At 60.8% G+C, this 13387-nt stretch overlaps 1 protein-coding gene across 1 annotated transcript in view; it reads left to right on the forward strand.

Moving 5' to 3' along the window:
- Nucleotides 1-2357: 2357 nt before the first annotated feature.
- The window catches only part of LOC138956685 (uncharacterized), a gene marked incomplete at both ends in the record, with an annotated part of 31373 nt that continues 20343 nt past the window's right edge, over nt 2358-13387 (forward strand). The window contains 5 exons of the mRNA XM_070327982.1: nt 2358-2468; nt 2745-2932; nt 3384-3674; nt 4322-4534; nt 5489-5675. Coding sequence (XP_070184083.1) covers nt 2358-2468; nt 2745-2932; nt 3384-3674; nt 4322-4534; nt 5489-5675 — 990 coding nt within the window. The remainder of the gene's footprint in view (nt 2469-2744; nt 2933-3383; nt 3675-4321; nt 4535-5488; nt 5676-13387) is intronic.

The following is a 13387-nucleotide window of genomic DNA, read 5'->3' on the forward strand; positions in this document are numbered from 1 at the left end:
CATCTCACCGTTGATCTCATCGTCAAGACGTTAAAGACATCATCTTCATCACCGACGTCGTGTATAAACACTCCGAGAGGCTTTACAGCCGCACATTCGGCAAGATCAAACTCTAATACCTGATCCTTGACCTGTAGCGCCGAGTACGTCGATGCATGAAGATGAGTAACCAAAATTAAAGCCGTTTTTTTCACTCATTGTAATTGTGTTCGTCCAGTTGCTTCCAGTATTTATTCTTTCTGTTGATACATTTGAGTCTGTCTATCGTTCAATTAAGGTGAAAAGAAACACGAATATCACTAACTATAAAAGCGAACAGCCGCCAAATAATCATAATACCCTAGACAACATTAACAAAATTCGAGATTAAATCTTGAAAGAGCCGGACACGTAAAAATCCTCACATCGGATTGTGACAGTCACCAAGGACATTTATCGGAACAAATCAAAATGTTTGGAGATATCATCTGCAGGAACTTGCATGCAACATTTCGCAAAGATGATTGTGTCGGGTAGTTTTCTAGCAATCGTTGTTATTATGCCTTACAAATAGTATACCCGAGGCGCCTTCTTGGAAAGTTTTCTGACGATTTGGACCTTTAAAAGTTCAAGGGACAATCGCTGTACTGTAATTTAGAAACGCCTGCAATGATTTTCTCAAAACTGCTCTGAAACTATGCTTAATAATTAACTCAATTTTAATCAGCGACCGGTTTGCTTCGCCCAGCTCTCCTGTGTCAGGAGCCGGATTCCATCCTCATAGATTCCCATTCGTCAAAGCAGATTAAGACTGTTGGATTGAGGAAGTCAAACCTAACATCTAGAAAACGCATGCATATTCCGTACCATACAGGACTAAAACGTTTCGCATAACTGACATAAACAAACAAATAAACAAATAAAGTCAGTTGGAGAATATGACAATCTGAAATGACTACCAAAAAAGCATTCAGATTTGGAAAAATAGAACGCTCAAACAGTCATTCTAATAGCGTCCTTGCCACACACACATGGCACACCACACACACACAACACACACACACACACACCACACCACACACACACACCACACACACACACACACACACACACACAAACTGACGGAGACACGCTGAAAGCTCAACGCCACAGGAAATCAGACTATGTTAAAAACGGATCAAGAACGAATTTTTCTTCGGAAAAGTTCGGGGGGGGGGGGGGGAGGTGTTGCTATTGAGGGGGTCAGTCGTCCTCTCATCTCGAGCACGTGCGCACAGAGTGTTTGTCCCGCGGCGGCTCATCTGGTTTCGGTCTGGTGGGCCTATCAGTTTTCCTATAATTTAGAGTTGAGAGGGACAAGAACAAGAGACTAACTAAGGGACTAACTCAGATCTCAACCAAGGGACTAACTAAGGGACTAACACAGAGTCTAACCAAGGGACTAACTAAGGGACTAACTCAGAGTCTAACCAAGGGACTAACTCAGAGTCTAACCAAGGGACTAACTAAGGGACTAACTCAGAGCCTAACCAAGGGACTAACTAAGGGACTAACTAAGAGGCCCACAAAGGGCTAACTAAAAGGCTAACCAAGGGGCTAACTAATGGACTAATGAAGGGACAGACGGACGGACGGACGGACGGACAAACGAACGGGCTTTCTAACGGGCTAACTCACGGACAATCTAACGGACAAACTAACAAACAAAAGAAATACCTAACGGACTAACTAACGGTCTAACTAAGATACTAACCAAAGAACTAACTGAGGGACTAACTGAGGTGCCAACTTAGGGACTAACTAAAGGGAAAACTAAGGGACCAACGAACGGACTAACGAACGGACTAACGAACCGTCTAAAGATGGACGGACGGACGAACGGACATAGACGGACGGAAGAAAACAAATCTAGTTAGACACCAACTACAATCTGTTGAATTATGAGCCCCTCACTTCGTTCAGCCCGCCAGCAGAGACGGTTTACCAGGGTGTGGCCGCTGTTTTAACAGCTTTCTTGGAGCCAAAAATGAGAGTTGGGTGCTGGTGGAGGACCAGTGTTCCTGACCATCCCAGAAGGGAGCTGCTGCCAGGTTAACAAAGGTGCCACCTCTCACCAGACACCCCATACACCCCAAAAAATATACCTGTGGCCTCAGGATTTTCAGTGTTAGTGGTTAGTGACGGACGGACGCGGACCGACGCGGACGGACGCGGGCGGACGCGGGCGGACGCGGGCGGACGCGGAAGGACGACCGGCCGGTGTGTGTGTGTGTGTGTGTGTGTGTGTGTGTGTGTGTGTGTGTGTGTTTGTGTGTGTGTGTGATCCTGTGTGCCTGCTCCTGTGTGTCAGCTCCTGTGTGTCAGCTCCTGTGTGTCAGCTCCTGAGTCTCGCCTCCTGGGTCAGCTCCTGAGTCTCACCTCCTGGGTCACCTCCTGCGTCCCACCTCCTGAGTCACCTCCTGCATCTCAGCTCATGTGTCTCAGCTCCTGTGCTTAACCCAAGAGCTGAGAAAGGAGCTGATCCAGTAGCTAAGAAAGGAGCTGAGACGCAGAAACTAACACACAGGTGTAGACTAGCCGGAACAGACACACCAGAGCAAACACACCAAAGCAGACACCCTCCGTAATGTCTGCTCAAGTGTGCCTACTCATGTGTGCCTGCTCCGTAAAGCCTGATTCTGTGTGTCAGCTCCTGCGTTTCAGTCCCTTTCTCAGCTCCTGGGTCAGTTCCTTTCTCAACTCCTAGGTAAGCTCCTGCATCTCAGCTCCTGGGTCAGCTCCTGCGTCTCAGCTTCTGAGTCAGCTCCAGCGTCTCGAATCCTGGGTCAGCTCCAGCGTCTCGCCTCCTGAGTCAGCTCCAGCGTCTCTGATCATGGGTCAGCTCCTGCGTCCCTGCTCCGGGTCAGCTCCAGCGTCTCTCCTCCAGGGTCAGCTCCAGCGTCTCGCCTCCTGGGTCAGCGCCTGCGTCCCTGCTCCTGGGTCAGCTCCAGCGTCTCTCCTCCAGGGTCAGCTCCAGTGTCTCGGCTCCTAAATCAGCTCCTGAGTCTCGCCTCCTTGGTCAGCTCCTGAGTCTCGCGCGCCTCCTAGATCAGCTCCTGAGTCTCACCTCCTGGGTCAGCTCCTGAGTCTCAGCTCCTGGGTCACCTCCTGCGTCTCAGCTCCTGGGTCACCTCCTGCCTATCAGCTCCTGGGTCTCAGCTCCTGTGCTTAACCCAAGAGCTGAGAATGAAGCTTACCGAGAAGCTGAAAAAAGGAGCTAAGACGCAGAAACTACTGCACAGATGTAGACTCGCCGGAACAGACACACCAGAGCAAACACACCAAAGCAGACACCCTCCGAAATGTCTGCTCAAGTGTGCCTACTCATGTGTGCCTGCTCCGTTAAACCTGCTTCTGTGTGTCAGCTCCTGCGTTTCAGCCCCTTTCTCAGCTCCTGGGTCAGCTCCTTTCTCAACTCCAAGGTAAGCTCCTGCATCTCAGCTCCTGGGTCAGCTCCTGCGTCTCTGCTCCTGGGTCAGCTCCTGTGTCTCAGCTCCTGGGTCAGCTCCAGCATCCCAGCTCCTGGGTCAGCTCCTGCGTCTCAGCCCCTGGGTCAGCTCCAGTGTCCCGCCTCCTGGGCCAGCTCCAGTGTCTGGCCTCCTGGGTCAGCTCCAGCGTCTCGCCTCCTGGGTCAGCTCCAGCGTCTCGCCTCCTGGGTCAGCTTCAGTGTCTCGCCTCCTGGGTCAGCTCCTGAGTCACGCCTCCTTTGTCAGCTCCAGTGTCTCGCCTCCTGGGTCAGCTCCAGTGTCTCGCCTCCTGGGTCAGCTCCAGTGTCTCGCCTTCTGGGTCAGCTCCTGAGTCTCGCCTCCTGGGTCAGCTCCAGTGTCTCGCCTCCTGGGTCAGCTCTAGTGTCTCGCCTCCTGGGTCAGCTCTAGTGTCTCGCCTCCTGCGTCAGCTCCTGAGTCTCGCCTCCTGGGTCAGCTCCAGTGTCTCGCCTCCTGGGTCAGCTCCAGTGTCTCGCCTCCTGGGTCAGCTCCTGAGTCTCGCCTCCTGGGTCAGCTCCAGCGTCTCGCCTCCTGGGTCAGCTCCTGAGTCTCGCCTCCTGGGTCACCTCCAGTGTCTCGCCTCCTGGGTCACCTCCTGAGTCTCAGCTCCTGGGTCTCAGCTCCTGTGCTCGCCCAAGGGAGCTCTGGAGCTTCGAGAAGCTGATAAAAGAAGCTGAGACGCAGACTACTCCAGGTGTCTCGCCGGGTCAGCACCAGGCAGCACTCCAAGCGCACCCTCCGTATGTCTGCCCAGTGTGCCTAGCTCATGTCTGCCTGCTCCGTTAAGCCTGCTTCTGTGTGTCACTCCTGCGTTTCAGCTCCTTTCTCAGCTCCTGGGTCAGCTCCTTTCTCAACTCCTAGGTAAGCTCCTGCATCTCAGCTCCTGGGTCAGCTCCTGCGTCTCTGCTCCTGGGTCAGCTCCTGCGTCTCTGCTCCTGGGTCAGCTCCAGCGTCTCCCCTCCAGTGTCACGCCTCCTGGGTCAGCTCCAGTGTCTCGCCTCCTGGGTCAGCTCCTGAGTCACGCCTCCTGGGTCAGCTCCAGGGTCTCGCCTCCTGGGTCAGCTCCTAAGTCACGCCTCCTGGGTCAGCTCCAGTGTCTCGCCTCCTGGGTCAGCTCCAGTGTCTCGCCTCCTGGGTCAGCTCCAGTGTCTCGCCTCCTGGGTCAGCTCCAGTGTCTCGCCTCCTGGGTCAGCTCCAGTGTCTCGCCTCCTGGGTCAGCTCCAGTGTCTCGCCTCCTGGGTCAGCTCCAGTGTCTCGCCTCCTGGGTCAGCTCCTGAGTCACGCCTCCTGGGTCAGCTCCAGTGTCTCGCCTCCTGGGTCAGCTCCAGTGTCTCGCCTCCTGGGTCAGCTCCAGTGTCTCGCCTCCTGGGTCAGCTCCTGAGTCACGCCTCCTGGGTCAGCTCCAGTGTCTCGCCTCCTGGGTCAGCTCCAGTGTCTCGCCTCCTGGGTCAGCTCCAGTGTCTCGCCTCCTGGGTCAGCTCCTGAGTCACGCCTCCTGGGTCAGCTCCAGGTCTCGCCTCCTGGGTCAGCTCCAGTGTCTCGCCTCCTGGGTCAGCTCCAGTGTCTCGCCTCCTGGGTCAGCTCCAGTGTCTCGCCTCCTGGGTCAGCTCCAGTGTCTCTCCTCCTGGGTCAGCTCCAGTGTCTCGCCTCCTGGGTCAGCTCCAGTGTCTCGCCTCCTGGGTCAGCTCCTGAGTCTCGCCTCCTGGGTCACCTCCAGTGTCTCGCCTCCTGGGTCACCTCCTGCCTCTCAGCTCCTGGGTCTCAGCTCCTGTGCTTAACCCAAGAGCTGAGAATGGAGCTTACCGAGAAGCTGATAAAAGGAGCTGAGACGCAGAAACTACTACACAGGTGTAGACTCGCCGGAACAGACACACCAGAGCAAACACACCAAAGCAGACACCCTCCGTAATGTCTGCTCAAGTGTGCCTACTCATGTATGCCTGCTCCGTTAAGCCTGCTTCTGTGTGTCAGCTCCTGCGTTTCAGCTCCTTTCTCAGCTCCTGGGTCAGCTCCTTTCTCAACTCCTAGGTAAGCTCCTGCTTCTCAGCTCCTGGGTCAGCTCCTGTGTCTCTGCTCCTGGGTCAGCTCCAGGGTCTCGCCTCCTAGGTCAGCTCCAGTGTCTCGCCTCCAGTGTCTCGCCTCCTGGGTCAGCTCCAGTGTCTCGCCTCCTGGGTCAGCTCCAGTGTCTCGCCTCCTGGGTCAGCTCCTAAGTCACGCCTCCTGGGTCAGCTCCAGGGTCTCGCCTCCTGGGTCAGCTCCAGTGTCTCGCCTCCTGGGTCAGCTCCAGTGTCTCGCCTCCTGGGTCAGCTCCTGAGTCACGCCTCCTGGGTCAGCTCCAGTGTCTCGCCTCCTGGGTCAGCTCCAGTGTCTCGCCTCCTGGGTCAGCTCCAGTGGTTCGCCTCCTGGGTCAGCTCCTGAGTCTCGCCTCCTGGGTCAGCTCCAGTGTCTCGCCTCCTGGGTCAGCTCCAGTGTCTCGCCTCCTGGGTCAGCTCCAGTGTCTCGCCTCCTGGGTCAGCTCCAGTGTCTCGCCTCCTGGGTCAGCTCCTGAGTCACGCCTCCTGGGTCAGCTCCAGTGTCTCGCCTCCTGGGTCAGCTCCAGTGTCTCGCCTCCTGGGTCAGCTCCAGTGTCTCGCCTCCTGGGTCAGCTCCTGAGTCACGCCTCCTGGGTCAGCTCCAGTGTCTCGCCTCCTGGGTCAGCTCCAGTGTCTCGCCTCCTGGGTCAGCTCCAGTGTCTCGCCTCCTGGGTCAGCTCCTGAGTCACGCCTCCTGGGTCAGCTCCAGTGTCTCGCCTCCTGGGTCAGCTCCAGTGTCTCGCCTCCTGGGTCAGCTCCAGTGTCTCGCCTCCTGGGTCAGCTCCTGAGTCACGCCTCCTGGGTCAGCTCCAGTGTCTCGCCTCCTGGGTCAGCTCCAGTGTCTCGCCTCCTGGGTCAGCTCCAGTGTCTCGCCTCCTGGGTCAGCTCCTGAGTCACGCCTCCTGGGTCAGCTCCAGTGTCTCGCCTCCTGGGTCAGCTCCAGTGTCTCGCCTCCTGGGTCAGCTCCAGTGTCTCGCCTCCTGGGTCAGCTCCTGAGTCACGCCTCCTGGGTCAGCTCCAGTGTCTCGCCTCCTGGGTCAGCTCCAGTGTCTCGCCTCCTGGGTCAGCTCCAGTGTCTCGCCTCCTGGGTCAGCTCCTGAGTCACGCCTCCTGGGTCAGCTCCAGTGTCTCGCCTCCTGGGTCAGCTCCAGTGTCTCGCCTCCTGGGTCAGCTCCAGTGTCTCGCCTCCTGGGTCAGCTCCTGTGTCTCGCCTCCTGGGTCAGCTCCAGTGTCTCGCCTCCTGGGTCAGCTCCAGTGTCTCGCCTCCTGGGTCAGCTCCAGTGTCTCGCCTCCTGGGTCAGCTCCTGAGTCACGCCTCCTGGGTCAGCTCCAGTGTCTCGCCTCCTGGGTCAGCTCCAGTGTCTCGCCTCCTGGGTCAGCTCCAGTGTCTCGCCTCCTGGGTCAGCTCCTGAGTCACGCCTCCTGGGTCAGCTCCAGTGTCTCGCCTCCTGGGTCAGCTCCAGTGTCTCGCCTCCTGGGTCAGCTCCAGTGTCTCGCCTCCTGGGTCAGCTCCTGAGTCACGCCTCCTGGGTCAGCTCCAGTGTCTCGCCTCCTGGGTCAGCTCCAGTGTCTCGCCTCCTGGGTCAGCTCCAGTGTCTCGCCTCCTGGGTCAGCTCCTGAGTCACGCCTCCTGGGTCAGCTCCAGTGTCTCGCCTCCTGGGTCAGCTCCAGTGTCTCGCCTCCTGGGTCAGCTCCAGTGTCTCGCCTCCTGGGTCAGCTCCTGAGTCACGCCTCCTGGGTCAGCTCCAGTGTCTCGCCTCCTGGGTCAGCTCCAGTGTCTCGCCTCCTGGGTCAGCTCCAGTGTCTCGCCTCCTGGGTCAGCTCCAGTGTCTCGCCTCCTGGGTCAGCTCCAGTGTCTCGCCTCCTGGGTCAGCTCCAGTGTCACGCCTCCTGGGTCAGCTCCAGTGTCTCGCCTCCTGGGTCAGCTCCAGTGTCTCGCCTCCTGGGTCAGCTCCAGTGTCTCGCCTCCTGGGTCAGCTCCTGAGTCACGCCTCCTGGGTCAGCTCCAGTGTCTCGCCTCCTGGGTCAGCTCCAGTGTCTCGCCTCCTGGGTCAGCTCCAGTGTCTCGCCTCCTGGGTCAGCTCCTGAGTCACGCCTCCTGGGTCAGCTCCAGTGTCTCGCCTCCTGGGTCAGCTCCAGTGTCTCGCCTCCTGGGTCAGCTCCAGTGTCTCGCCTCCTGGGTCAGCTCCTGAGTCACGCCTCCTGGGTCAGCTCCAGTGTCTCGCCTCCTGGGTCAGCTCCAGTGTCTCGCCTCCTGGGTCAGCTCCTGAGTCACGCCTCCTGGGTCAGCTCCAGTGTCTCGCCTCCTGGGTCAGCTCCAGTGTCTCGCCTCCTGGGTCAGCTCCAGTGTCTCGCCTCCTGGGTCAGCTCCTGAGTCACGCCTCCTGGGTCAGCTCCAGTGTCTCGCCTCCTGGGTCAGCTCCAGTGTCTCGCCTCCTGGGTCAGCTCCAGTGTCTCGCCTCCTGGGTCAGCTCCTGAGTCACGCCTCCTGGGTCAGCTCCAGTGTCTCGCCTCCTGGGTCAGCTCCAGTGTCTCGCCTCCTGGGTCAGCTCCAGTGTCTCGCCTCCTGGGTCAGCTCCTGAGTCACGCCTCCTGGGTCAGCTCCAGTGTCTCGCCTCCTGGGTCAGCTCCAGTGTCTCGCCTCCTGGGTCAGCTCCAGTGTCTCGCCTCCTGGGTCAGCTCCTGAGTCACGCCTCCTGGGTCAGCTCCAGTGTCTCGCCTCCTGGGTCAGCTCCAGTGTCTCGCCTCCTGGGTCAGCTCCAGTGTCTCGCCTCCTGGGTCAGCTCCTGAGTCACGCCTCCTGGGTCAGCTCCAGTGTCTCGCCTCCTGGGTCAGCTCCTGAGTCACGCCTCCTGGGTCAGCTCCAGTGTCTCGCCTCCTGGGTCAGCTCCAGTGTCTCGCCTCCTGGGTCAGCTCCAGTGTCTCGCCTCCTGGGTCAGCTCCTGAGTCACGCCTCCTGGGTCAGCTCCAGTGTCTCGCCTCCTGGGTCAGCTCCAGTGTCTCGCCTCCTGGGTCAGCTCCAGTGTCTCGCCTCCTGGGTCAGCTCCTGAGTCACGCCTCCTGGGTCAGCTCCAGTGTCTCGCCTCCTGGGTCAGCTCCAGTGTCTCGCCTCCTGGGTCAGCTCCAGTGTCTCGCCTCCTGGGTCAGCTCCTGAGTCACGCCTCCTGGGTCAGCTCCAGTGTCTCGCCTCCTGGGTCAGCTCCAGTGTCTCGCCTCCTGGGTCAGCTCCAGTGTCTCGCCTGATGGATCAGCTCCTGAGTCACGCCTCCTGGGTCAGCTCCAGGGTCTCGACTCCTGGGTCAGCTCCGGTGTCTCGCCTCCTGGGTCAGCTCCAGTGTCTCGCCTCCTGGGTCAGCTCCTGAGTCACGCCTCCTGGGTCAGCTCCAGTGTCTCGCCTCCTGGGTCAGCTCCAGTGTCTCGCCTCCTGGGTCAGCTCCAGTGTCTCGCCTCCTGGGTCAGCTCCTGAGTCACGCCTCCTGGGTCAGCTCCAGTGTCTCGCCTCCTGGGTCAGCTCCAGTGTCTCGCCTCCTGGGTCAGCTCCAGTGTCTCGCCTGATGGATCAGCTCCTGAGTCACGCCTCCTGGGTCAGCTCCAGGGTCTCGACTCCTGGGTCAGCTCCGGTGTCTCGCCTCCTGGGTCAGCTCCAGTGTCTCGCCTCCTGGGTCAGCTCCTGAGTCACGCCTCCTGGGTCAGCTCCAGTGTCTCGCCTCCTGGGTCAGCTCCAGTGTCTCGCCTCCTGGGTCAGCTCCAGTGTCTCGCCTCCTGGGTCAGCTCCTGAGTCACGCCTCCTGGGTCAGCTCCAGTGTCTCGCCTCCTGGGTCAGCTCCAGTGTCTCGCCTCCTGGGTCAGCTCCAGTGTCTCGCCTCCTGGGTCAGCTCCTGAGTCACGCCTCCTGGGTCAGCTCCAGTGTCTCGCCTCCTGGGTCAGCTCCAGTGTCTCGCCTCCTGGGTCAGCTCCAGTGTCTCGCCTCCTGGGTCAGCTCCTGAGTCACGCCTCCTGGGTCAGCTCCAGTGTCTCGCCTCCTGGGTCAGCTCCAGTGTCTCGCCTCCTGGGTCAGCTCCAGTGTCTCGCCTCCTGGGTCAGCTCCTGAGTCACGCCTCCTGGGTCAGCTCCAGTGTCTCGCCTCCTGGGTCAGCTCCAGTGTCTCGCCTCCTGGGTCAGCTCCAGTGTCTCGCCTCCTGGGTCAGCTCCTGAGTCACGCCTCCTGGGTCAGCTCCAGTGTCTCGCCTCCTGGGTCAGCTCCAGTGTCTCGCCTCCTGGGTCAGCTCCAGTGTCTCGCCTCCTGGGTCAGCTCCTGAGTCACGCCTCCTGGGTCAGCTCCAGTGTCTCGCCTCCTGGGTCAGCTCCAGTGTCTCGCCTCCTGGGTCAGCTCCAGTGTCTCGCCTCCTGGGTCAGCTCCTGAGTCACGCCTCCTGGGTCAGCTCCAGTGTCTCGCCTCCTGGGTCAGCTCCAGTGTCTCGCCTCCTGGGTCAGCTCCAGTGTCTCGCCTCCTGGGTCAGCTCCTGAGTCACGCCTCCTGGGTCAGCTCCAGTGTCTCGCCTCCTGGGTCAGCTCCAGTGTCTCGCCTCCTGGGTCAGCTCCAGTGTCTCGCCTCCTGGGTCAGCTCCTGAGTCACGCCTCCTGGGTCAGCTCCAGTGTCTCGCCTCCTGGGTCAGCTCCAGTGTCTCGCCTCCTGGGTCAGCTCCAGTGTCTCGCCTCCTGGGTCAGCTCCTGAGTCACGCCTCCTGGGTCAGCTCCAGTGTCTCGCCTCCTGGGTCAGCTCCAGTGTCTCGCCTCCTGGGTCAGCTCCAGTGTCTCGCCTCCTGGGTCAGCTCCTGAGTCACGCCTCCTGGGTCAGCTCCAGTGTCTCGCCTCCTGGGTCAGCTCCAGTGTCTCGCCTCCTGGGTCAGCTCCAGTGTCTCGCCTCCTGGGTCAGCTCCTGAGTCACGCCTCCTGGGTCAGCTCCAGTGTCTCGCCTCCTGGGTCAGCTCCAGTGTCTCGCCTCCTGGGTCAGCTCCAGTGTCTCGCCTCCTGGGTCAGCTCCTGAGTCACGCCTCCTGGGTCAGCTCCAGTGTCTCGCCTCCTGGGTCAGCTCCAGTGTCTCGCCTCCTGGGTCAGCTCCAGTGTCTCGCCTCCTGGGTCAGCTCCTGAGTCACGCCTCCTGGGTCAGCTCCAGTGTCTCGCCTCCTGGGTCAGCTCCAGTGTCTCGCCTCCTGGGTCAGCTCCAGTGTCTCGCCTCCTGGGTCAGCTCCTGAGTCACGCCTCCTGGGTCAGCTCCAGTGTCTCGCCTCCTGGGTCAGCTCCAGTGTCTCGCCTCCTGGGTCAGCTCCAGTGTCTCGCCTCCTGGGTCAGCTCCTGAGTCACGCCTCCTGGGTCAGCTCCAGTGTCTCGCATCCTGGGTCAGCTCCAGTGTCTCGCCTCCTGGGTCAGCTCCAGTGTCTCGCCTCCTGGGTCAGCTCCTGAGTCACGCCTCCTGGGTCAGCTCCAGTGTCTCGCCTCCTGGGTCAGCTCCAGTGTCTCGCCTCCTGGGTCAGCTCCAGTGTCTCGCCTCCTGGGTCAGCTCCTGAGTCACGCCTCCTGGGTCAGCTCCAGTGTCTCGCATCCTGGGTCAGCTCCAGTGTCTCGCCTCCTGGGTCAGCTCCAGTGTCTCGCCTCCTGGGTCAGCTCCTGAGTCACGCCTCCTGGGTCAGCTCCAGTGTCTCGCCTCCTGGGTCAGCTCCAGTGTCTCGCCTCCTGGGTCAGCTCCAGTGTCTCGCCTCCTGGGTCAGCTCCTGAGTCACGCCTCCTGGGTCAGCTCCAGTGTCTCGCCTCCTGGGTCAGCTCCAGTGTCTCGCCTCCTGGGTCAGCTCCAGTGTCTCGCCTCCTGGGTCAGCTCCTGAGTCACGCCTCCTGGGTCAGCTCCAGTGTCTCGCCTCCTGGGTCAGCTCCAGTGTCTCGCCTCCTGGGTCAGCTCCAGTGTCTCGCCTCCTGGGTCAGCTCCTGAGTCACGCCTCCTGGGTCAGCTCCAGTGTCTCGCCTCCTGGGTCAGCTCCAGTGTCTCGCCTCCTGGGTCAGCTCCAGTGTCTCGCCTCCTGGGTCAGCTCCTGAGTCACGCCTCCTGGGTCAGCTCCAGTGTCTCGCCTCCTGGGTCAGCTCCAGTGTCTCGCCTCCTGGGTCAGCTCCAGTGTCTCGCCTCCTGGGTCAGCTCCTGAGTCACGCCTCCTGGGTCAGCTCCAGTGTCTCGCCTCCTGGGTCAGCTCCAGTGTCTCGCCTCCTGGGTCAGCTCCAGTGTCTCGCCTCCTGGGTCAGCTCCAGTGTCTCGCCTCCTGGGTCAGCTCCAGTGTCTCGCCTCCTGGGTCAGCTCCTGAGTCACGCCTCCTGGGTCAGCTCCAGTGTCTCGCCTCCTGGGTCAGCTCCAGTGTCTCGCCTCCTGGGTCAGCTCCAGTGTCTCGCCTCCTGGGTCAGCTCCTGAGTCACGCCTCCTGGGTCAGCTCCAGTGTCTCGCCTCCTGGGTCAGCTCCAGTGTCTCGCCTCCTGGGTCAGCTCCAGTGTCTCGCCTCCTGGGTCAGCTCCTGAGTCACGCCTCCTGGGTCAGCTCCAGTGTCTCGCCTCCTGGGTCAGCTCCAGTGTCTCGCCTCCTGGGTCAGCTCCAGTGTCTCGCCTCCTGGGTCAGCTCCTGAGTCACGCCTCCTGGGTCAGCTCCAGTGTCTCGCCTCCTGGGTCAGCTCCAGTGTCTCGCCTCCTGGGTCAGCTCCAGTGTCTCGCCTCCTGGGTCAGCTCCTGAGTCACGCCTCCTGGGTCAGCTCCAGTGTCTCGCCTCCTGGGTCAGCTCCAGTGTCTCGCCTCCTGGGTCAGCTCCAGTGTCTCGCCTCCTGGGTCAGCTCCTGAGTCACGCCTCCTGGGTCAGCTCCAGTGTCTCGCCTCCTGGGTCAGCTCCAGTGTCTCGCCTCCTGGGTCAGCTCCAGTGTCTCGCCTCCTGGGTCAGCTCCAGAGTCACGCCTCCTGGGTCAGCTCCAGTGTCTCGCCTCCTGGGTCAGCTCCAGTGTCTCGCCTCCTGGGTCAGCTCCAGTGTCTCGCCTCCTGGGTCAGCTCCTGAGTCACGCCTCTTGGGTCAGCTCCAGTGTCTCGCCTCCTGGGTCAGCTCCAGTGTCTCGCCTCCTGGGTCAGCTCCAGTGTCTCGCCTCCTGGGTCAGCTCCTGAGTCACGCCTCCTGGGTCAGCTCCAGTGTCTCGCCTCCTGGGTCAGCTCCAGTGTCTCGCCTCCTGGGTCAGCTCCAGTGTCTCGCCTCCTGGGTCAGCTCCTGAATCACGCCTCCTGGATCAGCTCCAGCGTCTCGCCTCCCGGGTCAGCTCCAGTGTCTCGCCTCCTGGGTCAGCTCCAGTGTCTCGCCTCCTGGGTCAGCTCCTGAGTCACGCCTCCTGGGTCAGCTCCAGTGTCTCGCCTCCTGGGTCAGCTCCAGTGTCTCGCCTCCTGGGTCAGCTCCAGTGTCTCGCCTCCTGGGTCAGCTCCTGAGTCACGCCTCCTGGGTCAGCTCCAGTGTCTCGCCTCCTGGGTCAGCTCCAGTGTCTCGCCTCCTGGGTCAGCTCCAGTGTCTCGCCTCCTGGGTCAGCTCCTGAGTCACGCCTCCTGGGTCAGCTCCAGTGTCTCGCCTCCTGGGTCAGCTCCAGTGTCTCGCCTCCTGGGTCAGCTCCAGTGTCTCGCCTCCTGGGTCAGCTCCTGAGTCACGCCTCCTGGGTCAGCTCCAGTGTCTCGCCTCCTGGGTCAGCTCCAGTGTCTCGCCTCCTGGGTCAGCTCCAGTGTCTCGCCTCCTCTGTCAGCTCCTGAGTCACGCCTCCTGGGTCAGCTCCAGTGTCT

Source organism: Littorina saxatilis, unplaced genomic scaffold, assembly GCF_037325665.1.
Source record: "Littorina saxatilis isolate snail1 unplaced genomic scaffold, US_GU_Lsax_2.0 scaffold_1206, whole genome shotgun sequence".
NCBI lineage: Eukaryota > Metazoa > Mollusca > Gastropoda > Littorinimorpha > Littorinidae > Littorina > Littorina saxatilis.